General features: G+C 47.2%; 1 protein-coding gene across 1 annotated transcript in view; it reads right to left on the bottom strand.

Annotated features, from left to right (window-relative positions):
* Window positions 1-365: 365 nt before the first annotated feature.
* LBH (LBH regulator of WNT signaling pathway) overlaps window positions 366-25,682 on the bottom strand; it is a 28,147-nt gene continuing 2,830 nt past the window's right edge. The window contains exons 2-3 of the mRNA XM_017545669.1: window positions 25,496-25,598; window positions 366-3,021 (exon numbers count right to left, since the gene is read on the bottom strand). Of these exons, the coding sequence (XP_017401158.1) occupies window positions 2,833-3,021; window positions 25,496-25,598 (292 nt within the window). The 3' untranslated portion in view covers window positions 366-2,832. The remainder of the gene's footprint in view (window positions 3,022-25,495; window positions 25,599-25,682) is intronic.

Here is a 25,682-nt window from a genome sequence, read left to right as displayed (position 1 = left end):
CAGTGCTGTGAGAGCCAGGCCCAGTGACATTTGTGACCTTGACCTCTTACCAATGGCTGCTAAGCAGTAGGTGCTCAGTAAATGCTTTGCATGATAGCCTGAGCTTGCCACATGCCCAACCATTCACCCTCCATGTGAATGATCTTACAATATATCTTGGGTTTTTCTTCCTTTAGGGGGTAGTTCAAACTTTGGCTGTGGGTTAAATCTCCCCAGGGAATTCTCCCCAGACAAGCCATCAGGTGAGCTACGTAAGGCACCTCTCTTGGAACTCCCCCAGCTCAGCCTCCCTGCAGGGTTTCATCTTGCTCCTGAGCTCACTCCATTCCAATGGAACAGGAAGGAAAAAGAAAACCAGACCAGAGTGGAAAGCATTTTCAAACTTTATTTACAACTGTCACAGTGACAAAAAGTAGTTTGGAAAAAAAAATGCTAGTTTCTCCCTGAGCCTCAAAAAAGAACAGATAGAAGTTACAGGAGGTTCATCTCACAACAGGCATTTTTACTGAAATACTAGGAATTTTTTCAATACAATCAGTTAGAAAAAAAAAAAAAAAAAAAAAAAAAAAAAAAAAAAAAAAAAAAAAAAAAAAAAAAAAAAAAAAAGAGGAGGCCAGATAGGAGCTCAGCCACTTGTCCAAGAGCAGCTGGGTCCCCCCAGCAGGCTCCACCACTGAGGGTCCTGACGTTAGCGGTCAGCCCCTGGCCTGCTCAGACTGCAAACGGTCATACAAAGTGGTCTAGGGACCGGCAAAAGTAATAAACCACCCCCCAAAACAGACACATACACAAAGTAGATTTGTTACGCAGTTTACAAGCACGTTCCCATCACACAGCAAGACCGCGACAGGTGATTCAGGGTAGCAGATGAGGGAAGACACCAAAACACAGGAATTGAAAAGGCAAGACCCCCGTCCACAAAGGAGGTGAGGGAATGAGAGTATGGGTGAACCACTCTCTGCAGCCAAAACAGAATGAAGCGGAGAGCAAGAGAGAGAAAGCCCCTCTTGGTGCAGGCTGCAGGCCTCTCCCACTTCTGTGAGGAGTTGGAAGAAGTTATTGCCATCAATGTGTGTCACACAGGCAGACGACAGAGGGAGGAAGCAGGGGGTGCGGGCGACCATCAGCTTCCCAGAACGGAATTCCGCAGACTGCTGCGTCCACAGCACACCCTCATCCTCCTGCCCTGGCATCCCCAGAGCCACAATGACCTTGAGGTATTAAATACAGCTATATACACAAGTCCAGAACCGAGGGTCAGCCTAGACTGACTGGAGACCTGAGGGGACATGCTGCGTGCCTTGGTTGGCCAAGTTCAGCTCAAGGAAGGCTCTCGGTCCACCCCTGGGCCACATAGTACTGCTCTTGGGTGGACTGAAGCATTTGTCCTGCGACCTACTGCTCCAGACGGCTCTTAGCTACGATAAGAAACGCTAAGTCCAAAGGCCAACTTTCTCATACGAGTGGTGCCCTTGCAGGAAGTGGGTGGGCGGTGGGGAGGGATGAGGACCACCACTGAGTAAGAGCAGCAGAGGTCCCTTGCTATGCCTCCCTTCCGCTCTTGCCCAGGAACAACATGGGGAGAAGCCAGGGATCTCGTGACATCCTTTAGTCTCAAACTTGATCCCAAGGCTGCCATGAGAGCCTTGCCCCCACCACGCAATAATTCCCAAGAATTATTGGGAATTATTTTTGGCATGGGTGTGCCAGCTCTTGGGACCTTCATGAAAGCTCACCTCCCCAACAAGACACAGAAAAAGCCACGTCTGCTCTCCACTTGGCACCCACAAGAAAAACAGACCAAGAGCCCCCATGGGCATGAGTACGGCAGCTGGGCAGCCTGGCGGAAATCCACAGCTGAGCTGGGGACCTATGTGTCCATGGCTGCTGTGGCTGGGGCAGGGAAGGTGGTGGTGAGGAGGAGGAAGGGCCGGCCAGGGAGAGCACACCACTCCATCTTGGGAGGGCAGCAGTTGAGGAAGAGACCTTCATGCCAAGTGTCCACCCTGGGGCATCCAACAAGGGCAAGAAGTGCTCTCACTGCTCCTAAAAGTGCTGGGAAGCAACATGGCTAAATCAGGGAGAAAAGCTGAAAAGCACTGCCTCTTAGAAACCGATCACCTTGGCTTTGTGAGCCTACCACAGCTGGGAGAAGAGAGGCCATGGAGAAGGGTGGGGTGACCTTTCTTTCCTGCACATCACCTCCAGCTGGCTTTGCAACAGCCAATTGCTCCTGCTCTCCTTTCCTCTCCTCCCTGTCATAGACCAACACTCCTGAAATGAAAGCAAACGGTGGGCTGGGTGAAACCGGAGAGATGAAGACTTTGTTTTCTGACACCCCCGGCAGCCGGAGTGAATGTTTGCTGAGCGCATCCTGGCTGCAGTTCTCTGCTCAATGTTTTCTTAAAAACATGTGTTTTTTTCTTTTACCACGTGTTTGTTTTCTTACCCCAAATGTTCCTTGCTTGCTTTGCACATGCCCCACCTCCCACCCCCCAAGACCCACTGGAATCCCACCACTGCCTCTAACTGGGCTGCCTGAGTTCAGATAATGATCTCAAAAACAGCCCCTCAAGCCCAACCCCCTGGCTCTAAGCTGCTTCCTTTCTAGAAGGCCTTGCAAATTGTCAGAGGGCTCCACTGCTCGGCAAATTTCAAAATAAAAGATAAGACAAGAAAAGAAAACCAACTCGGTGATTTGCAGGTGCAAAACGGAAGCCTCGTTTGACATTTTCAGAATGACTGTGGTTCACTCTCTTCTTCCATCATGATGGGAAAAACAGTTCAGGAACAGATGCTGGCTGGTATGACCCATGGGAGCCCACGGGGACTCTACTGCTCTTTATTTTCTTTCGCTGTCTCTTCGCAGTTGTCTTGCTCATCCTCCTGGACCAAGAACTCCTCCGGGGGCCACCGGAGCTCCCCGCTCTCCACCTCCCCTTCCGTGGGCTCCACCACTATGGAAGGCAGGCGGTCCTTCAGTTTGCAGCAGCGGTCAAAGTCTGATGGGTCTGGAAAGATCTGAAAGAAAAGCAGAGCAGGTGCCTGGTCATGTACATATTTGAAAAGAGAAATTCCATTCCTTCTTTGCACATCCGTGTGGCATACTGGGTGTGTGCCATAGGCCAGGGACTATGCTTTGCACTTGGGAGGCTGTGGAGCCGAAGATGGGAACCACAGGAGAAAATTCTGGGGAAACATAGGAAACAGTCCCTCAGTCAGGCTTCGATTCTAATCCCGGAGCTGAAAGTTTTGGGACAGTGCCGCTGAGTCTAAAGGCCGATGACTGTATTTCATTTTCAGATAAAATAATCCCAAATCATATTATCCACAGCAAGTCTGATCTTTCTCTGCAGCAAGTAATTTACGCCAGCAGTGCAAAGGATACCACAGGTGCCGCAACATTAAGTGCCTCCCGGAATAATTATCGGCATTAAGTGAGCAGGCTGCCATGTGCTATACATATAGAACTTCCAGCCTACACAGTCATGCTGAAAAATAGGTGTTGCTAATGCTAGCCCAAAGAATCTCAGGCTTGGGAGAGTAGGTGGTCCAAGGCCAGACAGCCTAGAGCTGAGTGAGGGATGGGATGAGATTAAAAACTGGGTCTGTTCAATTCCCCTGCCCCAACACCAGCCTGTCCCTCAAGTAGACGGTCCTGATCCCATTGCAACTGTAAAGTCAAAGCCAAATCCTGATGAAAAGCATGGACCCGAGTCACAGGCAGGCTGGGAACAAAATCCAAGGATCCCTTCTTTTTCACCTGCGACCTGGCTTCTTGCCAGCTCTACACCTGAAGGCATCTACTTCTCCTTCCAGAGTCCCAGCAATCAGGCTTTGTTTTTTTAATGCCTGCTCTGTGTCCTGCCCTGAGCTGGCAGAAACCCCAAACTCAGCTATAAAATCAAGGACCAAATCTGGCTCTGTGGATTCCCTTTGCACACACTGCCCTGTGACTACAGCTGACCCAATTCTTTGCCCAGCAGCTTAACTATTTAATCCACTGGGCTGCTGGTCCCTGCTATTCACAGCCCTCAGTGACACACCCCAGAGCCGGAGAGAGGAGGCTCTGTCTGGGATGCTGGGCTCACAGAATCAGGCACTTGGCACCTTCACCGCCATCTCTTCCCACCTCTCCATTTGGTAGATGACTAAACCAAAGGCCCAGAGGGGTCAGGAGAGCCACTCGAGGTCACACAGCTTGTTCATGGCACAAGAAAGGAAAGCAAAACCTTGAGTGGGGACATATTTGAAGAGATCTGGGGGGCTGCCTGTTCCTCGATCCAGATGGAAACAGACCCATGGCAGCAGACAGGAATCTTCCGTGACCAGGACATGGAAGGCTCTTTTGCAAACTCAGGCCTCCCCAACTTCTGTGGTGCTCTGAGGGTGCCGGGTCTTACTGCCACCCAAGCCCAAGCAGTGCCCCAGCCAAGTCACACTCTCACCACATCACAGGCCACGTGGGGCTTCCAGGAATCACAGGCCTCAATGAAGCCTCCCCAATCCCTGCAGACGAGTGATTATTAACCATTTATCCAATAAAGGCCTATTGCTGGGGATTAAGCCTTAAGCCAGCTGCACAACCAGGCATCATTAAAGACTTAACGAGGCTCATAAAAGGTATCATAATGGCAGCCAGGAGGAAAACAAGCATAGGGAGGGGCTGGGCCAGTGTGGGTCACGGAGGCTCAGGGACATGGACATTGACTCTGGGCTGCGTCCTCCCGACCAGGCCGGCCCGGAAGTCCTGCCCTCGGACTGTGCTGTGACCAGACACGCGTGTGCCGAGCGAGGCATGGCCAAGTGGGCTTTTTAGACACTTCCTCATTTCTTGGGTGGAGCCAGAGCCCCCCATGGGCTGTGGGGACACAAGGCGCCCTCCAAGCATGAGCTTTCAGACCCCTCCATCGGGGTCCCTCTCACCCACTCCCACACTACAGGTCACAAAGCTCTTTCAGATGTCGCCTTGTTCAGGGCTCACTGCCACCCCAGGAACAGTAAGACCTGGGATTCTGCGGGTCACATGGCAGAGCCAGGATTCAAACCTACATCTGCTGTTTTCAGTGCCCGTGCCTTCTGGAAAATGGATTAGGCTGCTGCTGGGTCTCCACCCTGTTTCACAGATGGAAAACTGAGCAGGGAAGGAGAGCCAAACTCTTGGCCTTGACTGCCCAGGAGCTGTGGGGGCACCAATCCAGGAGGTGAGCTTCCCAGTTCTGATGCTTGTTCTAAACCTTCAGGATCCAAGACAGAGCTGCGAGCTGTCAAGAGGAGAGGGGCACGTGCCCCGGGCAGAGCCTGGCCCCGCCTACACCCTCTGACCTCACTGCCAGGATTATGCTGACCACACTCATTGCCTGGGCTGGGAGAGGGAAAATCCAATCTAACCATGATGACCTAAGCCAAGGAAAAGCAAAAGGGATGACAAGCAGGGCACGACCAGCAAAAGGAGGAGGGGGAGGAAGAGAAGGAGGAAGAGAGGAGGAAGAGAAAGAGGAAGAAAAGGAGGAGAGGGGTGAGAAGGATTAGATTTCATTTCAAGCTGGGAACAGGTCTTTCATTAAAATAAGGAGAAAAAACTCAATAACGATAATGATGATGGATGAAATTTTTTGCTGAGCGGAATCTCAAACCTCGAGCTAATTCAAGTTCCCCCCATCCAGTTTTTCTTTACTTGGTTTCAGTTACCCACAGTCAACCGCAGTCCCAAGGTAGGTAGGTACAGGACAGTAAGATATTGTGAGAAGGAGACAGAGAGAGACCACATTCAAATGGCTTTGATTGTGGTATGCTGTTAAAATGGTTCTATTTTATCGTTAGCTATCCTTGTTAATCTCACATTGAGTCTAATGTATAAATTAACCTTTATCACAGGTATGGATATAAAAGATAAAACATAGCATATGTGGGTTTGGAATTATCTGTGGTTTCAGGCATCCACTGTGGGTCTCGGAACGTATCCCCCAGAGATAACGGGGACTACTGTCACCCTGTTTTATGGATGAGAAACCTGAAGCACAGAGAGGGTAAATGCCTTGCTCGAAGCCACACACCTGGGAAGCAGCTGAACTGGGATCCAAACCCAGATCTACAGGACTTCAAATGCCATGGGTTAAGCCACACAACCACCACTGCAAAGCTCTGGTCAAGTCCTTTCAACCCAAATGCCTCAGTTTCTCCTTTTGAGAAGTGAGTGACCTTCCTGTCTCACTAGATGGATACAAGTTCTTGGCAAACATAAAGATGATAAAATACTTCGAGGAAATAAGTGAAATTCAATCTATAATGTCCTCTTTGAAGCGGTTTCAACAAAATTACAGTAAGCATCCAATCTCCAAGCAAGAGCCAGTCATACAAACACAGTAATTAAAATAATTCCAAACAGCGCCATTCATACTGAGAGCTACACAATTAAGTCTTTTAAGTTCTTAGAAGAAGTCTGAGAATTGAACTTCTGATAGTGCTTAGCTGCCAGAGAACTTTGCTCCCTGAATGGCCCCAAGCAAGCACTGCTAAAAAAAAAAATTTTTTTTTTTTACAAAGCCTGTTAATAATTGTATTTTTAAAAATTACTATAATAATCAAACCCTTCCATCAGAGATCTTATTTTATTATCAGCTTATACCCATTTGGGCCTCAAAATTGTCGCTCTCTCCAAACACAAAAAGTACCCAGAACCAACAGCTTCTGGTTTCCTCACAGACAGACAGAAAACCTTGCAGTGCTGCTGAGTAATTTGCCAGCACAATCTTATCTCTGACAGCTGCTTCGGAGGCTGACCCCAAGGAGGTCAACATTTTTCCACTAAGTCATGCTTTTTAATCATCTAGGCAGCAGAAAAATGAGAGGTTGCAACTGCAATTTGATGGGGTGGGGAAGGCAGTGGAAAAAAGGACTTGAGTCAGACTTGCCAAGCACGTGACAGGTAGGGTTGAGGCGGCAGGCCAGCCCGGCATGCTGTCTGCCTGCAGGAACTGGCAGGGAGCAAAGAACTGCCCCTGTTCCCAAAAGAAACTGCTTCTAGTTAAACCTCTTACCCCAAAGTGCTTCTCTATACTACAGAAAGGGAAATACAAACAAAAATCATTTTCCCTTCTCTCTGTGGCTCTCAGAGGCATTTCTCACCCTCAGCTCAGGGTAGGGCAGGTTTAGAAGCATCCACCCCCAGCTGTGATTCTCCCAGCCCTACACCTTCCTCCCTCTTCCAGCCCTGGACTCCACATCCAGCTGCCACGCTGGACTGCCAAGGCTGATGGCTGGAATGAATCGAATGGATACCAAGTGTATTAGTCCATTCTCACACTGCTACGAAGAAATCCCCAAGACTGGGTATTTTTATAAGGGAAAAGGTTTCATTCACTCACAGTTGCACATGGCTAGGAAGGCCTCAGGAAACAATCATGGCAGAAGGGGAAGCAAACACATCCTTCTTCACAAGGTGGCAGGAGAGAGAAGTGGTGAAGTTATAAAAACCATCAGATCTCATGAGATCTTACTATCATGAGAACAGCATGGGATAACTGCCCCCCATGATTCAACTACCTCCTGCTAGGTCTCTCCCACAACATGAGGGGATTATGGGAACTACAATTCAAGATGAGATTTGGGTGGGGACACAGCCAAACCATTTCACCAAGTTCCATCCTTTGCAAATGGAATGAAGCCTTGACGTTCACACACACCATGAACCTCCGAGGTCTTGCATGCCCCACAGTATAGAAGAGTAAGCACCATTCCTTGTCTCCACAAGCTCACCCTCAGGCCCAGGATTCTCTGCTCCAACAGCTGCTGTTGTTGGTGGGTCAAACAAACGCCCTGGACTTCCCTGGAACCTCCTGCTGCCTTTGTCGTCCTCATACTAAATCAAAGGCAGACACTCGCCAGACAGGGCCATTTAAAGTTACATTAAATTGATGTTTATATTATATCACATATAAATTTATATTAATAAAAATAAAATAAAATTTTAGTCATTTTTCTTATTTTTTATTATCAATAGTATTTTTTTTTTTTTTGAGATAGGGTCTTGCTTCATCACCCAGACTGGAGTGCAGTGGCACAATATCGGCTCATTGCAGCCTCAACCTTCCAGGCACAGGTGATCCTCCCACCTCAGCCTCCCAAAGTGCTGGGATTACAGGCATGAGCCACCGTACCTGGCCATGGTGACAGTGAATTTTACAGGGGACACCTCTTCAGAGACATCCTTTGCCTGGTGACCTCCAGTCCCAACAGGCCCTAGCATTTTGGGAACTCAAATGAATTCACTTGAAAGGTCCAGAGAGCTTCAAGACTTTGTAGGAGGAAGAGATGGTCTGCAAGATACTGGGATTTCTCACTGTATAGGTCAGTGCTGTTCAATAGAACATTCTGCATAAGGAAACGTTCTCTATCTGTGCTGCCCAATACAGTAGCCACGTGTGACTATGGAGCACATGAGATGTTGCTAAAGTTGGCCAGGCAGGGGGGTTCAGGACTGTAATCCCAGCACTTTGCGAGGCTGAGGTGGGAGGATCGCCTGAGCCTGGAAGGTTAAGCCTGCAATGAGCCAAGATGGTGCTCCTGCACTTCAGCCTGGGTGACAAAGAAAGGCCCTATCTCAAAAAAAAAAAAAAAAAAAAATCCTGCTGATAATAAAAAATAAGAAAAGTGGCTAAAATTTTATATTTTATTATTTATATTAATATAAATTTATATGTGATGCAACATAAACAACAATTTAATGTAACTTTAAATGGCCCTGTGTGGCGAGTGGCTGCCCTGTTGGAGAGGGAATTTAGGATGAGGATGACGAGGCTGCAGGAGGTTCCAGGGAAGCCCAGGCGTTTGTTTGACTGACCAAGAGTGGCAGCTGCTGGAGCAGGGAATCCGGGGCCTGAGGGTGAGCTTGAATTGGTCAAGCCTCAGGCTACTTGCTTAGGCGTAAAAGTTGCCAATAAGCCAGTTCCCATTTCACCCATGGAGCGGAACTGAAAGGCAACACTAGGGCTTCAAAGGCCCCAAATTTGGGGACCTGGCTATCAACTGTCTGCCTCCATGCCAGGTGACCTAAACCTGGCTGCGCAGGGTGGGGAGAGGAGAGAGATGCCTGGCACCTAGCATGGAAAATGTGAGCGATTCTGGTCGGAGCCGCCCTCCCCGGTGAGCATGCATCTCTCAGACACCGTCTCTGACAAACAACCCGAGCTGGCCACAGAGAGGCCGAGGGCTCTACAAAGAACCGGGAGATGCTAATAGGGAAAGCGGACACCAGCAAGTGGAGGAGATGAAAGGTGGTTAACAGGACACAAAGGGCTAATTACCAGCTCTGCAAGCTGAGACCTCAGGAGCCTGGACATCTTGCTCTTCTTTGCAAGGCTGGAAAGAGGAAAGAGGAGGGCCGGGGTGGTGAGGGAGGGCAGAGAGCCTGAGATACATAACCAGGCTAGCTCCCTTAAGGCACTGTGCACAAAACCACACAGTAAGCCTCTACCCTCTCTCGTTGTAGAGAGCTAAGAAAAATCAGCCCAAACCCGCTCAGGAAAATTGCTCTTCCCACAGGCAGACCACAGAGTCCGAAGGATCTGGCTTTTCCCTTGCCTCCATCTCTTATTATCTCTATGACCCTGGTCACATCATTTTATCGCCCCTGAGCCTCAGCTGCCTCCTGAGTAAAAGAAGGAAATCATTTCCACTTTACAGTATGTTTGGCATGGTCACGGTGCTGTGCCTTGAGAGCTGGCACAGGGTCTGACAGTCTCATGGAAGTGGTGGCACATTCTCCTCCGGTCCTCCTCTATACTTTGGATCAATGCTAATGCTGGCCTTGCAGGCTTTGGAGAGAATCAAATACAGGTATGTGTGAACATGCTCTGTAAACTCAAACTTCCTAACAATGGTCCTTTTTATTCTTTTTTTGAGATGAAGTTTTGCTCTTGTTGCCCAGGCTGGGGTGCAATGGCACAATCTCAGCTCACTTCAACCTCCACCTTCCAGGTTCAAGCAATTCTCCTCCCTCAGCCTCCTGAGTAGCTGGGATTACAGGCATGTACCACCACGCCTGGCTAATTTTGTATTTTTAGTAGAGGTGGGGTTTCTCCATGTTGGTCAGGCTGGTCTCAAACTCCTGACCTCAGGTGATCCGTACACCTCAGCTTCCTAATGATGGCTCTTACTAGGTAAGGCTGGGGCCCCTCAGGAGCACTTAGAGTGAGGAATCAAGGGGTCAACAGTTGTAGCTTGGGACAGGAGCAAATACACAGCACTCCGGGGCTTGTACCCACAAATCCTAGGGCAAGTTATTTGGGGAAACGGCTGCAACTTCCCTCCCCGTGCCTCTGTTTCCCTAACCCGTTAGGCCCACTGGAATAGAAACCATGCCCTTGTCACCACCCCACCCCCCACCAGAGGCCTTCCTAGTACGCATCTCCTCCTTCCTACTCCAGGGGCCTGCCCCTCCTCTTCTGGATTTCTTATGTCTCCTGGAGAACAACAATGAATTGCCTTGTATGTTTCTTCCTTCCTAGGAGGGGCTGGCTTATAACAATGGGTAGATTTCTACCAGCATCCCGCTCTGCCAAAGGATGAGTGGACAAGCCGCAACTAATTCAAATAAAAAGCACACCTGTTTTTGCCCCCTAACAATGTGTGAAGGCAAGAAATTCAGTCTTTGAAATACTTGCCTCCTGCCATTTTATTATCATCATTATGATTGTTTGCATTTTACTGGCTTTTCCAAGTGAAATGTGGCTCTTAAGAACAGAAAGAATTGTAGCAAACGGGCAGCACAGCTACTGACTAGACGCAGGGACGGAGGAATATTCTCGTCTCTACTCAGAGACTTATCCACTCACTGTCCGTCTCATCTTCCTTAAATTTCCCCTGGACTGGGGTTACAGAACCTCCACCTCACTCTATTCTGCCTTACCCTGGTGCCTCTAATCCTATAGAGGACTTAAGCAAAGATTTGGGGCTTATAACAACTGCTGGACCTCCTTCCTTTGGATCAAAGATGCTTAAGCCTCCAGCCTTGAAACCTCAAACACACACCCATCCTGTGAATCAGGAGTTCCAAATTCTAATTAATTAGCACTAATTTCTACTGATAACTCTGGGCCCAGTGGAATGAGGGGACTTTTGGAATGTTAGAGAATTTTTTCGAACTTATCTGGGACAGCGAAAAAAGACTTGTGCAATTATCAGACACAGATGACTTCAAATATTCATGTCTTATTGACTGTATCATCATTATCTTCTGGAAAGATGGCTGCCCCTGTCACCTCCAAGCCTCTGTGGGTGGCACATCCGTCCCTCTGTAATCCCTCCCTGGTACTACCCAAATGTCCCCTGGTCACATCTTCTCTCTCAGCTGCCATTTATAACCATTTGCTCATTCTTTGTTTTGGTCTTGAACCCCCGACCTCAGGTGATCCGCCCGCCTTGGCCTCCAAAATGCTTGGATCACAGGCGTGAGCCACCACGCCGGGCCTCATTCTTTGTTTTGGAAACACAAATCTTGAATATTTAGCCTGGTCCTGCTGCTTCCTTCCCTTTCTTGTCTGGGTTCCCTTCCTAACCCCCACCCATGTAGCTTCCAAAAACATCCCTGCATGGAAACAAATCTCCAAGGCCTTCCTTGCAGTCTTGCCCCATGGCCTTCGCTCCACTTGATTCCGTCTCTACCCATTCTGTAGTGCACTACCAGGACAACTCACTTTGTCGTCCCCTGCTCAAAATTTTTTTTTTTGCCCCAAATAAAAAGCATTGCTTGATAGTAGCTCTCATAAAAGAAACTTGGAGATTTTAGTTGATCACAACTGCAGCATTGAAGCTAACAAGGGAAGCAAGTAGGGCTATATTCCGAAAGGTATATACCTTTCAATGAAGCCATCTACACTAACAGAGGAGCTGAGGGCCCTGCTACCCTCTTATCAGACATATTCTATTTGGCCTAAGACAGCCATTCTCCAAGCTCAATTGCCAAGATTCTTTCCAGCAGGGACCATCCACAGAGATAAAATATTCTCATAGTATTACTAAGATGTTTGCCTTTTCCATGGTGTTAACACTTGCACCAAGGGTATAGAAAGCAATAGTGGATGGAACTGCTGGCATCTTAGCAAGAATAAACATGGTGGCAGCAAACCATACTTGTTGTCATCAATTGTTCGCCAGCTTACCCTTATGAATAAAATGAAAGCAAGCAAACGAAAGAACTTAACGCCTTTGATGAAGCAGTAAAAAGCAATTTATATTAAATCCTGACTCAACTACACGTTACTTATATAATACGCAGTGAAATGGACAGTCAGCCTACATTTCTGCTGCTGACGGAAAACAGCTGTCTTGAGGAATGCAGTCATGTGACGGAGTTACCAGCTGAACTAGCCACTTGTGCCATGGAGCACCATTCTTACTTGAAAGAATGACTGACCAACCAATTGTAGTTATTCCATCTTGGGTTTTTGGCAGGCATTTTTCTCAGAAAATGGCCAAAGTGAAAAAGTGAGCCTATCACTTCGAGGAAAATGACTGACAATATTTGTCACCAGTGATAAAAATAGAGCTTGTCAGTGAAAATTAGAATTTTGGAAGAGTTGTATCAGCCACCACGAGCTTGATAGCTTCCTAATGCTTGAGATTAGTGGAGACATTAAGAAATGTCATTTTATGATATCGTGTAAGGAAATGTGTCAACATTTTGAAGACCTGCGTAACTCAGTGAACCTATATTTTCCAAATTATCAGAGGATTACACAAAGCATTGGTAAAAGATGTACTCAAAGTACAAAACAGACAAATGAATTTTAGTGTACAAAAAGGTCATTGATAAGATTTCAGATATCACATTGCCACTAACATTTAAGAAATTACCACTTGTTGGCTGGGCACAGTGTTTCACGTTTATAATTCTGGCAATTTGGGAGGCTGAGGTGGGAGAACTGCTTGAGGCCAGGATTTCATGACAAGCCTGGGCAACATAGTGAGACCCCATTTCTATAATTATAAACAAAATAGCCAGGCATGGTAGCATATGTCTATAGTCCTAGCTACTTGGGGAGGCTGAGGCAGGAGGATAGCTTGAGCCCAGGAGTTGGAGGCTGTAGTGAGCTATGACCATGCCACTGCACTCTAGCCTGGGTGACAGGGCAAGACCCTGTCTCGAAAAAAAAAAGAAGAAGAAGGAAGAAAGAAAGAAAAGAAAGAAGAAAGAAAGAAAGAGAGTGAAAGAAAGAAAGAAGAAAGAAAGAAAGGAAGAAAGTGAAAGAAAGAAAGAGAAAGAAAGAAAGGAAGAAAGAAAAACTACCACTTGCTGAGATTTAATGAAATACCAAAGAAACAAATCTGCATAGGCCAGATGACCTTCACTGACTTCAAATAACACACACTGCAAGATTGACTAGAGAAGCACATGAGAGTCCAGCCTAGTCTCTTCTATTAAACTACACATTAAACAGACATGCAAACATGTAAAACAATGGCTCTCTCCTAACTAAACATTTTGCTTTGAAAAATATATTTTTTATTAAAAACTGTTATTACATTAACATGTAACAGTTTTGTTGTTCTACATGATTTAATAAGTAAAAATTTTTTAAATTCTGTTTTAATTTCTGAAACAGTCAATATCAAGACATGATCTGCATAAACAAAAGCTCTTTGGGTCGTCCTAAACAACTTTTAAGAGCGTAAAAAGCACCAAGACTAAAAGGTTTGAGAATAGATGGCCTGGAGAAATAATCCTCTCAGTAAAACGGCTATGGGCCAGGTGCAGGGGCTCATGCCTATAATCCTAGCACTTTAGGAGGCTGAGGAGGGCGGATCACTTAAGGTCAAGAGTTTGAGACCAGCCTGGCCAACATGGCAAAACCAGGTCTCTACTAAAAATACAAAAATTAGCCAGGCGTGGTGGTTCACGCCTGTGATTCCAGCTACTCGGGAGGCTGAGACATGAGAATCCCTTGAACCCTAGAGGCAGAAGTTGCAGTGGGCTGAGATTGCACCACTGCACCCCAGCCTGGATGACAGAGTGAGATTCTGTCTCAAAAAAAAAAAAAAAGAAGATTATGTAAATCAAGGTTGAAAAACAACATATTTTAAAACTGGTAAAGATTTGAGGGGAACATAAAAGGTACCTTCTAATATCTGAAAGGCTGAAATGTAGGGAAATAGCAGGTTTGTTTGTTTTTCTTTTAAACTCCAGTGGGCACATCCAGGATCAGGACGGAGGATTTCATGTCATTGCTCGACTTTTAAAAAAACACAGTAAGGATTAGCTCTCTCACTTATAGACATGGAAATCAGACCCAAACAGGTGATGCGAGTTGCCTGAGATGACACAGATAGCAGCAAAGCCAAGATTAGAAACCAGTTATCCGGATTCTTAGTCTGTAATTCCTCTGTGCTGAGAGGTTCTGGGCTCTGTGTCACAGTGTCCAAAGAATACCTGGGTGACCCGATGTCAGGCTACTGTAGAGGACATTCTTATCAAGGTGATAGGACCAATCTCAAAGCCGCCTTCCCCTCTGAGGAGCTACAGTGCCACTGCTTTTATTCTAAAGAAAGTGTACACGTCCATGGTTTCCGAACTCTTAGTGTAGCCCCTCAACAGAATTCGGAACAACTCTGTCCCCTTTCACATGTTCTAAACCCCTGATATATTATAAATATTAACATTTTCAAATAAAGCGTACATACCACTCTTAAATGTACTCAATGGATTACAAATACCATAAGAATTTGACAGTAACCATGACCTATTAAAAAACTCAAGAACAAACTCTTAACTCAAATCTTGCATTATTACTTTCTCTATGTAAAACTGTATTTCCATTCTACTTCCCCACTGAATTTTTTTAATGTAATATATTTTCATGTTCGAAAGTTTAGTCATTAGCTAGTCATACTTCTCTACAATAAAAAGATATATTTATGCATATAAATTGACATTTTAAAAATGTCCTATGACCTTAAGGCTTTGTTAATTTACAAATTCTGGATTGGTTTATTGCAGCTATTAGTATATAACTGATCAATGAACATATCACAAATAATTACTAAACAAAAAGGTAAATTTTTATTGAGGTTTCTTTTTTTCCTTTTTTTAAGACAGGATCTCACTTTTACCCAGGCTGGCGTGCAGTGGTGCAATCTTGGCTCACTGCAGCCTCCAACTGCTGGACTCAAGCGATCCTCCCACCTCAGACCCTCAAGTAGCTGGGATTACAGGTGCATGCCACCATGCTTGTAATTTTTTTTTTTTTTTGTAGAGATGGGTTTTCCCTATGTTGCCCAGACTGGTCTTGAACTCCTGAGCTCAAGCAATCCACCCACCTCAGCCTCTCAAAAAGTGCTGGGATTACAGGTGTGAGCCATGTGTCCAGCCTTATGAAGGCTTGTTACTGTGATAGATGGATTGAATTGCGATAGGTTCTCCTCTTGCAAAGAGGAAGAAGGGCAGTTTTGAAGCAAGAAAAGGAAACAGGTGAAGCTAGTCTTCAGAAAATGCAATTTGCAAAAAGCAAGAGAAGAAGGCTAAAGATGTGGAATGGATTTCCTGAAAACCCTCCCTCCCGTCATGTCCTTGGGAAAGTGTCTGTGAACCCCAGGAGCAGCTGAGGCAGGAGAATCGCTTGAACCCGGGGGGCAGAGGTTGCAGTGAGCTGAGATCATGCCACTACATTCAAGCCAGGCAGTATATACATAGAAACATTATTAAGAAGTAATTTGGCATAAAAATCTCTAATAATCAAATGCCAATGAAAACAGCCAAGAAGGTTCCTGATGCTTCAATAGCCATACCCGAGGGGAACATGACCAAACAGATACAGATTTTAGGGGATCCTAAAAGGACAGTGCTGTGGAATTTCACACTCATGTGAGCTGGTATTTGTCAGCCTCATGATATTGCCTTCGTCATTCCTGTTATGGCCACACACGTTTTAGTTTTCCTTCACTCATTTGTTTAAAATATACTTGTTTAAAAATCTACCACTACGTAAATGAAAAACTAGTCTTACATTTTTCAAGCTGTCTGTATAACACCTAAATGAACTTTGTAAACCATCAGGAGTATGTGGACCCTACTGGAGCACTGGCCTGGACTGTCTATGTGTTGCAAAGCACCTAGACTCTTGCAGGGTTGTTGGGTAGAAGGCCCTTTGACACTGAGTCCAAGACTTCCATTATGTTGAGATCTACTTTTAAGAGTCCAGCCCAGGCCACGTGCAGTGGCTCACACCTGTAATCCCAGCAGTTTGGGAGGCCGAGGAGGGTGGATCGCCTGAGGTCAGGAGTTTGAGACCAGCCTGACCAACATGGAGAAACCCTGTCTCTACTAAAAATGCAAAAACCAGCTGGGCATGGTTGTACATGCCTGTAATCCCAGCTACTTGGGGGACTGAGACAGGAGAATCGCTTGAACCTGGGAGGCAGAGGTTCCAGTGAGCCAAGATAACGCCACTACACTTAAGCCTGGGCAACAGAGCAAGACTCCACCTCAAAAAGAAAAGAAAAGAAAAGAAAAAAAACAAAAAGGAGTCCAGCCCATCCTTAATTCCAGGGAAGGAATATTTCTCAATCATGAGTTTATCCATAAGCTGGATCTGGAACCCCAGGAAAGCCACGTTGGTTCAGAGACAAAGCATGCATCTGGTGAACCTTCGTGGATCTCCAGAACAATGTAATTTTACTGGTCTCCAAGGTTACACAATGCTCAATGTCATTAATAAAATAGAGGAGACAAGCCGAGCAATCACTGACCCACGTACATTTTTAATCTAGAGAGGGTGTCAGTCTGCCTACTACGGGACAAGAATGTGATCACCAGCTATTTTGCAATGCTGGCTAAATGTTGCTTAAACATCATCAACTGTTATCATCACACTTAAAATAAGTAATTAACAAACTATAGGAAGATGTACAACATCTCCTAAACACTTTAAAATAGCCAAATATCTTTCTGACTCTATCCAAAAAACTCTGCCATTATCCCATCTTTATAGACGTTCTACCCTGGAGATTCTATTTGCTAGAGCTTTCAATGCTGGGAGCTTATATTTTGATAAATTCTTTGATGTTTTCTGTTTTTAAGGTAACATATAATCAGGAGGCTTAATGATGTTGAATCTCTTTGAATCAGTAATTCTACTTCTAGGAACTTACTCCAAGGAAATGAATCAGACCTGTGCAGAGATTTCCGTAAAATGATGTTCAGAGCAGCGTTCTTTGTAAGAACATAATATGCCACAACCTAAATATTCAGTATTAAGAAATGTTACATAATAGAATTTTACAAAGTAAACCAAATGGCAAGAACATAGTCACGATATTATATTAAGTGAAAAAGGGATTCACTACAACATGTACAATAGGGTCTCAATTTTATTTTTTAACTATAAATGCTTAGAAAAATACTGAAAGTAAAGATACCAAATGTTTCAGTGATAGAAATATGGGTGTGGATTTTCTTCTCCTCACGCATCTCTGTATTTTCCTAAATTTCTATAAAGAATAAATATTGGCCAGGTGTGGTGGCTCACACCCGTAATCCCAACACTTTAGAGGCCAGGGCAGACGGATCACTTGAGGTCAGGAGTTCAAGACCAGCCTGGCCAACATGGCGAAACCCCGTATCTACTAAAAATACAAAAATTAGCCAGGCATGGTGGTGCATGCCTGTAATCTTAGCTACTCAGGAGGCTGAGGCAGGAGAATAGCTTGAACCCAGGAGGCAGAAGCTGCAGCAAGCTGAGATGGTGCCACCGTGCTCCTGCCTGGGCCACAAAGCAAGACTCGGTCTCAAAAAAAAAAAAAATTATCTTTAAAATAATAACATAGGCTGGGTGCGGTGGCTCACGCCTGTAATCCCAGGACTTTGGGAGGCCGAGTTGGGCTGATCACGAGGTCAAGAGATCGAGACCATCCTGGCCAACATGGTGAAACCCCATCTCTACTAAAAAATACAAAAATTAGCTGGGTGTGGTGGTGTGCGCCTGTAGTCCCAGCTACTCGGGAGGCTGAGACAGAAGAATTGCTTGAACCCAGGAGGTGGAGACTGCAGTGAGCCGAGGTTTCACCACTGCACTCCAGCCTGGCGTCTGGTGACGGAGTGAGACTCTATCTCAAAAAAAATTAAAAAAAAAAAAAAAAAAAAAAAAAAAAAAAAAAAAAAAAAAAAAAAAAAAATAAGTGAACTGGAAACGAAGGCAAAGATGCTAAATTGTTACCCATTATGGTTTATACACTGTGAAATTATGGTGACTGTAAAACAAGAAAATTTAAGAAAGAAAATAAAAATTCCATAATGAGCATATGTTTCTTTTAAAACTGGAAAAGCAAGCATAAAAACAATAAAATACACACTTTATCAATGAAAATATGAAATTGCCAACAAAGAGGGAAAGGGAAGGAAAAGTTTCCTATAATTAAAACACTAATCTAAAGCAACCACTTATTAACCCCCATCTGCCCTTACAGTTGTGTGTGTGAGTGTGTGTGTGTTGGTGGATGTGGGCTGGCACCACTGCCTATGTCCATGGGGATAAGGGCTGACCTCAAGGCCACCTTCTAAATTAGATCTTGTATCTAGGGCCACGTCTAGTGAAAATGTTTAGGAATTTGGGAAAGCCAAGGATACCTCTCAAATCCAGTTTGAACAAGTGCTTTAAGCTCTCCAAAATAAAGGTAGAAGATGAATTCAAGGTATATTTTAAATTCTGTTTGGGAACCACCAAATCAAGTTAGGAGAAAGTCAGGCTTAGACACCAATTGTATCTGTGCTGAAATTAATGAGTGCCACCTGTGCTCGGACCAATTCTATTTTATGTAAGAGATCCAGAACTTTCCTTCCCGTTGGTTCAAATAAAATTCTTGGCTGAGGAGCAAGGAGTGGATGAGTTTCAGCTAAATGCTTCGGGTCTCTTCTACACAGTTTACTTAAAATAAGGTACCACCGATGCAAGGCAATGAAGTCCACCAGAGAGGGGGCCTGAAGGGGCTCCCAGTCATGCCTTGAGGTTCAAATGCTAGCTTGACAACAGTTTGGAGAAACTTTGGGCAAATTTCAATTGTTTTTCAAGATGTGTCTGTATAATTAAGGGCCTCCCCCCACCAGCCCAGGAAGGAAGCAGAGGATTTGATGTGCTGATAACCACTCCTTCCTGAGCTGCGCTGGGGGACAGGGGAAGGGCAGGTGGCGAGGTGAGAGGCAGGCAGAGGCAGCACAGCAACCACCAGACTGGGGAGGAATGAGGCCCCGGCAGGTCTCAGCCCTGTGTGAATGAGGGCCTGTCTTCACATCCTCTGAGGATTACTTCGGGGCTCAAGCCTGCAAGATCATTTCAGGACATTCACTAGACACCCCGGAATAGCTCTTGGCTACAGTCACAACATTCGCCACCCAAACTCATCCCTTTCCCTAACAGCACCATCCTTTCTATCCAACGTGGAAGGCTGGGCCTACTTAGAGAAAATGCTGATCCCATAAAAATCGGCTTCATGGGATTGTCAAGATAAAGGGATTCTCAGTGCAGGATGGGGAGAGAGGAAGGGCCAATCCATCATCCAGGCTCATTAAACAACTATTTGTAGGACACTGTGCCCAGCGTCTTAGAAACAAAGAGCAGTCTAAGACACAGCCCCTAGCTCAGCAGAGAGATAAACACACTATCACTTGGAGAGAGAGGCATCAGGCCCAACACAGGCCCCTTGAGAGGAGGCCGGGGTGTATGGCCCTAGTATGCAATGTGTTGGCTGGGAAAGCGAGGAAGGCTTGTTCTCTCCCTGGCCAGGCTACAGACTCACTGTTGTGACCAGGGGCTTTGTGGGAGCCAGGAGGAAATCCCCATGGGAATAATTCCAGCCCTCTACAGGATACTGCAGGAGGGAAGGTGCTGGATCCTCATACAGAGTCCACTTGCTCTGAACAAGGTGAACAGTGACTCACATGGACGCAGAAAGCGCAGACACGGGCCCAGGGCCACTCAGAGAAACACACTATTTGTGCTTTTGAGATCAGTGGCCCTCACTGCCTGTTTTACATCCCATTCCTATGATTTTTATCAAGGAGAGAGGCGGGTAGAGGGATAGGAGAAAAGAAAGTTGCTGCAGTTCCAGGAACATGTGTCTGCGCTGGATGCCTCCTGCCAAGTGTTTTGGAATTTTAGCTCTATGTCTCTCCAGGGACAACTGAGGCCTTTTAAGCCAGACATCGTGAAAGATGATTTCCTGGAGACCATGGGACTTGCGTGCCACTGCTCAGCAGGGCCTCCCAAACTCTTGAGAACATGTGGGGTACTACAACTGGGGGTAACCATTGAGACAGGGGTAATGAGAGCAGGAGAAAGAGGTAGAAGATGCATTATGCCCAGAACGGTCTCGTGAGCAAGGGCTGGTGGGGGACAGAGGCCACTGAGCAGAAACCTTGCTGAGGGCTTAACCCGTCACCTATTTCTACACACACATTCCACCCAGGAGGCACCGGCAGAGTGAAGCCAGGCTCAGGAGGTCTCCGTCAAGAGAGGCTCAGCAGAGACATGAGCAAACAGAAGGGGTTTCTGAGCTGACACCTAACTTCAGTGACAAGACTGAGCGTGTTCTTTGAGAGACGAGTTGCTGCTTCTGACAAAGAGTGGGGAGGGCCAACATGGAGAGACCCCATCTCTACAAAAAATACAAAAAATTAGCCTGACATGATGGCACACTCCTGTAGTCCCAGCTACTTGGGAGGCTGAGGCAGGAGAATCGCTTAAACCCAGGAGGTGGAGGCTGCAATGAGCAGAGATTGCACCAGTGCACTCCAGACTGGGTGACGAAGCAAGACTCCATCTCGAAAGAAAAGAAAAGAAAGAGAGGAAGAAGGAGGGAGGGAGGGAGGAAGAGAGGAAGGGAGGGAGGGAGGGAGGGAGGAAGGAAGAAGGAAGGAAGGAAAATGGGAAGGAGTGAGAGAAAGGAGGTGGCTGTGTCTGGACCTGAGAGATAAAGGGGCAAAAGATCCTATGCCGAGAGGGGCTGGCTGTTGACCCCGGAGGGTCCTTCACACCTCTCCTCAAAAATGCTAAGGCTGAAGCAAGAGAGGTCAGCCCCCTCGCCTGCCCTTCCCTACCGTAGCAAGCACCAGGACATCACTCCCTCTCAGCTCCGTTATCAAAAGGAATGTGTGGCACACATGAGCACTGTGGTGTGTGGAAAAATTGCTCCTTCTGGCTCCTAGAGCATCCTCCATCACTTTCCCGAGGAGGGGAGCCTGATGCTTGCCTGACTGACAGATGGATATCAAATGGCGGGGGTCGCGCCAAGAATAAAAGCAGAGGGAATACAAAGGGCAGTCAGGAAGGGAGTGTGCTGATTAACGGAATTTAGAGTCTGGGGAGGGACAATGTGTTCAGACCTTGGTCCTGGTGCTCAGAAGGGACAGTTTTAAATGAAAACCAAGGAGTCACATCTGTATCTAGACCTCAGCTGGTGTGCTGAAACTGTAGCAGCCTCTGCTGCTGTGCGAGGAAGTTACAGTAGCAAGGCCAGGGTCCCAGGGCCCTTGGGTGCAGGCAGTGCCAGTGCCCACAGGCAAACTCCCAGGACCCTTCCCCAGACAGAGCCCAGGTCAGTTCGGGTGCAGCATGGAAGGAGACCATGTCGCAGAGGCATTCCCTAACACCACATTTTTAGAGTCCCTGGAGCTGAGAAAGCAGCCTCTGACTTGCTTCCTTGAATCAAGACAAGGAAGAAGGCATTGGGTGGCAGAAACTCCTGTTCCACAGGCTGGATAGAGGTGGGAAGGGAGCTGCTGCCACCGCGGCCTTCAACATCCTGCTGGAGACTCTCCCACTCAGCGGGCGAGCTGGGAGCTGGCCGCGCACAGCCCGCCTGCCCAAAATGTACTCAGACTTTCTAGTAACCATTTACTCGCCCACCCCACAGGGTGTCACTATTCATGTTAAGTGAATGCGCACACGTGGATTTCCCTTACCGAACTGCCTCTCCAAATGAATGTTACTACAAAACAAGGCACCAGGACAGGAGATAGGGCTTGCTTGAATCTTTCAGGGGATTAAAAGGGTATCTATCGGAAGCCTTGCTAGGCATGAGCCTGAGCAGACCCTTTACACAGGCTAAGGCAGACAGGAGGTGGCCAGCTTTCGAATCAGGAGGTTCAAGTTCACGGAAACAACCACCGCCCACTATAGCACTTAGGCACCTTGGGTGGGGGCGGGGCACAAAGATGAAGATAAGTCCTTCCCTGCCCTCAAGGACCTGGACAAAAAGCAGGTAAAGCAGGACCGGTACCCCTGAAGCCCAGCACGGCATCGCTGCTAAGTACAAAATGCCACAGGCGTTAAAAGGTCACATCTGGTACAGAGAAATTGGGAAAACATCATTCTCGATTCTCGGTAGATCTGCAAGGCAGGGAAGTGATTGACAAAGTCCAATGTGCCATTTATTTGATGACTTTGTTTCAAGGTCAAACGACAAGCCTGAGATCCTGTTTCATCTGCCAAGTCTGGACTGATGTCTCCTTCCCACTCTCAGTTCCTTAGAAAAGCAGGTCTCGGTAAGAGCCACGTACTATTATTATCCTTAGGAGGAACGCCAAGAACAGAGCTCCGAGATCCCCTGCCCCCAGCCCTGAGCCGAGCCCAAGCATGCACAGGGAAGAGGCTCCAGCCAAGTGTCTGTCCCAGCCAATCCCCAGAGCTCTGGTGGGAATGTATCTAATTGGATGGCACTAGCTTTGAGTGGGCCCAGAGAGTACCTGTCACACCGCATTTGTTAGACCAGCTCACTGCATAGCCCTGCCTCTGGCTTAAACAGGGACGAGCCCAGGGGTGTCTGAAGGTGCAAGAACATTACCTTAGAGATGGAGCTGCCCTCTCAAAGTCCTAATTCTCTTTCAAATAACAGCCCCAGTCTGCCCTCCCTCCAATTCTGTCGGTGGGACTTCATTGTTGCTGTCAATATCTGGACTCGCTGTAGCTTCTGTGTGTCCCACACCGGACTGACTGCACTGCCTGTGTTCCAGATGTCTGTGTAGATGCTGGGTTCTTACAAGGGCCCTGGACCCTGGACACAGAGGCCAGCACAGCAGGTTGCACAGATAAAGTGCCCCTAGAGATTGCTTGGTTAAATACTACCGTTGCTCCCCTTCCTTTTCGCCAGGCATCCATGAGACCTTTCTGAAATCAGAAAAGTTGTGAAAAAGTGTGGCAAGAGTGCTTTGTAAATTCCAAGTAAGATATTTTAGAGCTGCGGAGTGGTCCCGACCAAGGTAGCAGAAACAGGTTTCCTGAGAGAGGGCTCTGAGAACTGGGCTTTCAGTCCAGCACCACAAGGAATGATTTGAGGATCTTTGGCTCAGGCAGTGCCCAGATGTGTGAGGAGCCCAGAGGTGATTTTATTCTCCCCCTGCCCTTGCAGCCCCAGTTCGGCCTTCCTCCCCCAGCTCCTTCCTCCCTCACTACCTTCCTTGAGCCTCAGGTTCAGCAGAATGGCCTGAGGGACTCGAAGCATTGGGAAAACTGCCCTGTAAGGCCTGGCCCTTTATCTTGGGATGCGTTTAAAAGGAAAATATGAAAAGCACACACAAGATGAACAGATGACTGCATTTGGAAAGGTTCTGTGATGGAAATCTAAAACTCAGAACCGAAAGAGAACCTCACCTGTAACCACAAAGAGATTCGGTCTGACTCAGGGGCTTGGAAACTGCTACCCAAAACCCCCTGGCTGGTGGGCCAGGAAACTGCTACCCCTCCCACCAGGCTGGGGGGCCCTCAATTGTCTTCCTCAGACCTACTCTGGGGGAGGAGGGTAGAAAAGTCAAACATAGGAAAGAGAGTTCCCCCTTGCCCCACACACCCGCTTCAGGCTAATGGCTATTTATTTCCAGTCTTCAAGACGGGCCTGCCAATCTAGGCAAAACAAAAGGGCCTCCTTAGCCTCCCAAGCGTGTCTGAAGTTCTGTTTCCCTGCCTGAGCTTTTGAGCTTGGTTCTATCTGATCACTCTGCCTCCACGGCACCCACCCTGACTCCCTGGCTTTCTGTTTTTTTCTTTTTCAAATAAATGTCCCTGAAACAGTTCTTCCCTCCTCCCTCTCTCCCTCCCTCCCTCCCTCACTGCCTTCCTTCATTCTTTCTTTCCTTTCCTTCTTTCTATTGTTTTTTTTTTGAGATGGAGTTTTGCTTTGTTGCCCAGGCTGGAGTGTAATGGCACGATCTTGGCTCACCTCAACCTCCACCTCCCAGGTTCAAGCAATTCTCCTGCCTCAGCCTCCCAAGTAGCTGGGTTTACAGGCATGTGCCACCATGCCCAGCTAAATTTTGTATTTTTAGTAGAGACAGGGTTTCTCCATGTTGGTCAGGCTGGTCTTGAACTCCCAACCTCAGGTGATCTGCCAGCCTTGGCGTCTCATAGTGCTGGGATTACAGGCGTAAGCTGTACCCCTGAGTCCTCCTAGACCCAAGCCAAACCAAGCCATGGTTCAGACACACAATACATCATAAGAAAAAGGCTCTGGGGTTAGACAGACCCAAGTCACTGACTCAGGCTGAGACATTTCCTCATCAGTGAACAGGGTGAGGATTCCCAACTGGGAGCTATGGTAAGGTGTGAGCAAGGTAACGTCTGAATGCTTGGCACACAATGGGCATGCCCTTCATGTATGTTGCATGGATCCATCACACTCCCTTTTGACTTCCCAGGACTGGCCATCCTATACAACTTCCCTAGCCCCACGGTCTTCCCTTAAGAACAGACTCCTTCCTCCCCCCAGTTTAATTTCATTGGAACTTTCCTCCAAAACCCCAAACCAGCTCACTGCCTGGGGGCAGTAGAAAGACAGCAGGGAAAGCCGGAGGGAGGGCTGCGGTGAAGAGTACAGTGGGGTCACTCTGGTCCCTCTTTGTGGTCCTTGTGCATTTTGGATCCACCGGACAAGATCTCTAAGCAAGATCCCAGCAATAGCACCCCTGAGCTAGCCTCCCTTTGGGGGAAATCTCTTCCTGAGTGGTCTGAATGTTAACTCTGAATCAACTGGTCAATCATCAACCCAAGGACAAAAGTATCATTGGACACGGCCATCCCTACCAGACTACCCTTCTGCAGAAGCCCCGCACAGCAATGCTTCTACTGCCTCAGGAATGGCTGGGAAGGAAAGTTCTGGTGTCAATCAACTGCACAAATCACTTCCTCCTCCTTTGCTGCGGTGAGTGGGAAAGTTCAGAGCCAGTAGGGTTAATTCATCACAATGGCTAATGCTGGCTGACCCCTCATCTGTCCCAGACGCTAGGAAGGCCCTCTACACATCCTCTCATCCCAGTGAATTCTTTACCGCAATCTTAGGAGGTAAGGGCATTTGCTGCCCCATTTTACAGATGAAGAAACTGTGGCTTACTGGCATTAGGGGACTTTGCCACAGTCCCACAGCTCTTATAAGTAGCATTGGGATGCAAAACCAAGTCTGTCCCACCCCCAGCAGAAGCCACCAGGCTCTAGAGAGTCAGAGGGAAGCCAGGACTTACCTGGTAGGAAAGGCCATCCTTGCGGGGGCTGAGGCCGATCTCCTCCATGGGGGGGCTGTTCATCATCACCTCAGTCATCTCAGCCGATCTCAGATAGTCAGGGCTGCCGAGAAACCCAGACCAAAAGTCAACAAACACACTCACTTTCACATTCCTACTCTTCATGCATTTGCTGCTGTGGGATCAG

This window comes from Cebus imitator, unplaced genomic scaffold (genome assembly GCF_001604975.1).
Source record: "Cebus imitator isolate Cc_AM_T3 unplaced genomic scaffold, Cebus_imitator-1.0 Scaffold180, whole genome shotgun sequence".
NCBI classification, from domain to species: Eukaryota; Metazoa; Chordata; class Mammalia; order Primates; family Cebidae; genus Cebus; species Cebus imitator.
The sequence above is the reverse complement of the archived record's forward strand: the minus strand, read 5'-3'. Positions and strand labels throughout refer to the sequence as shown.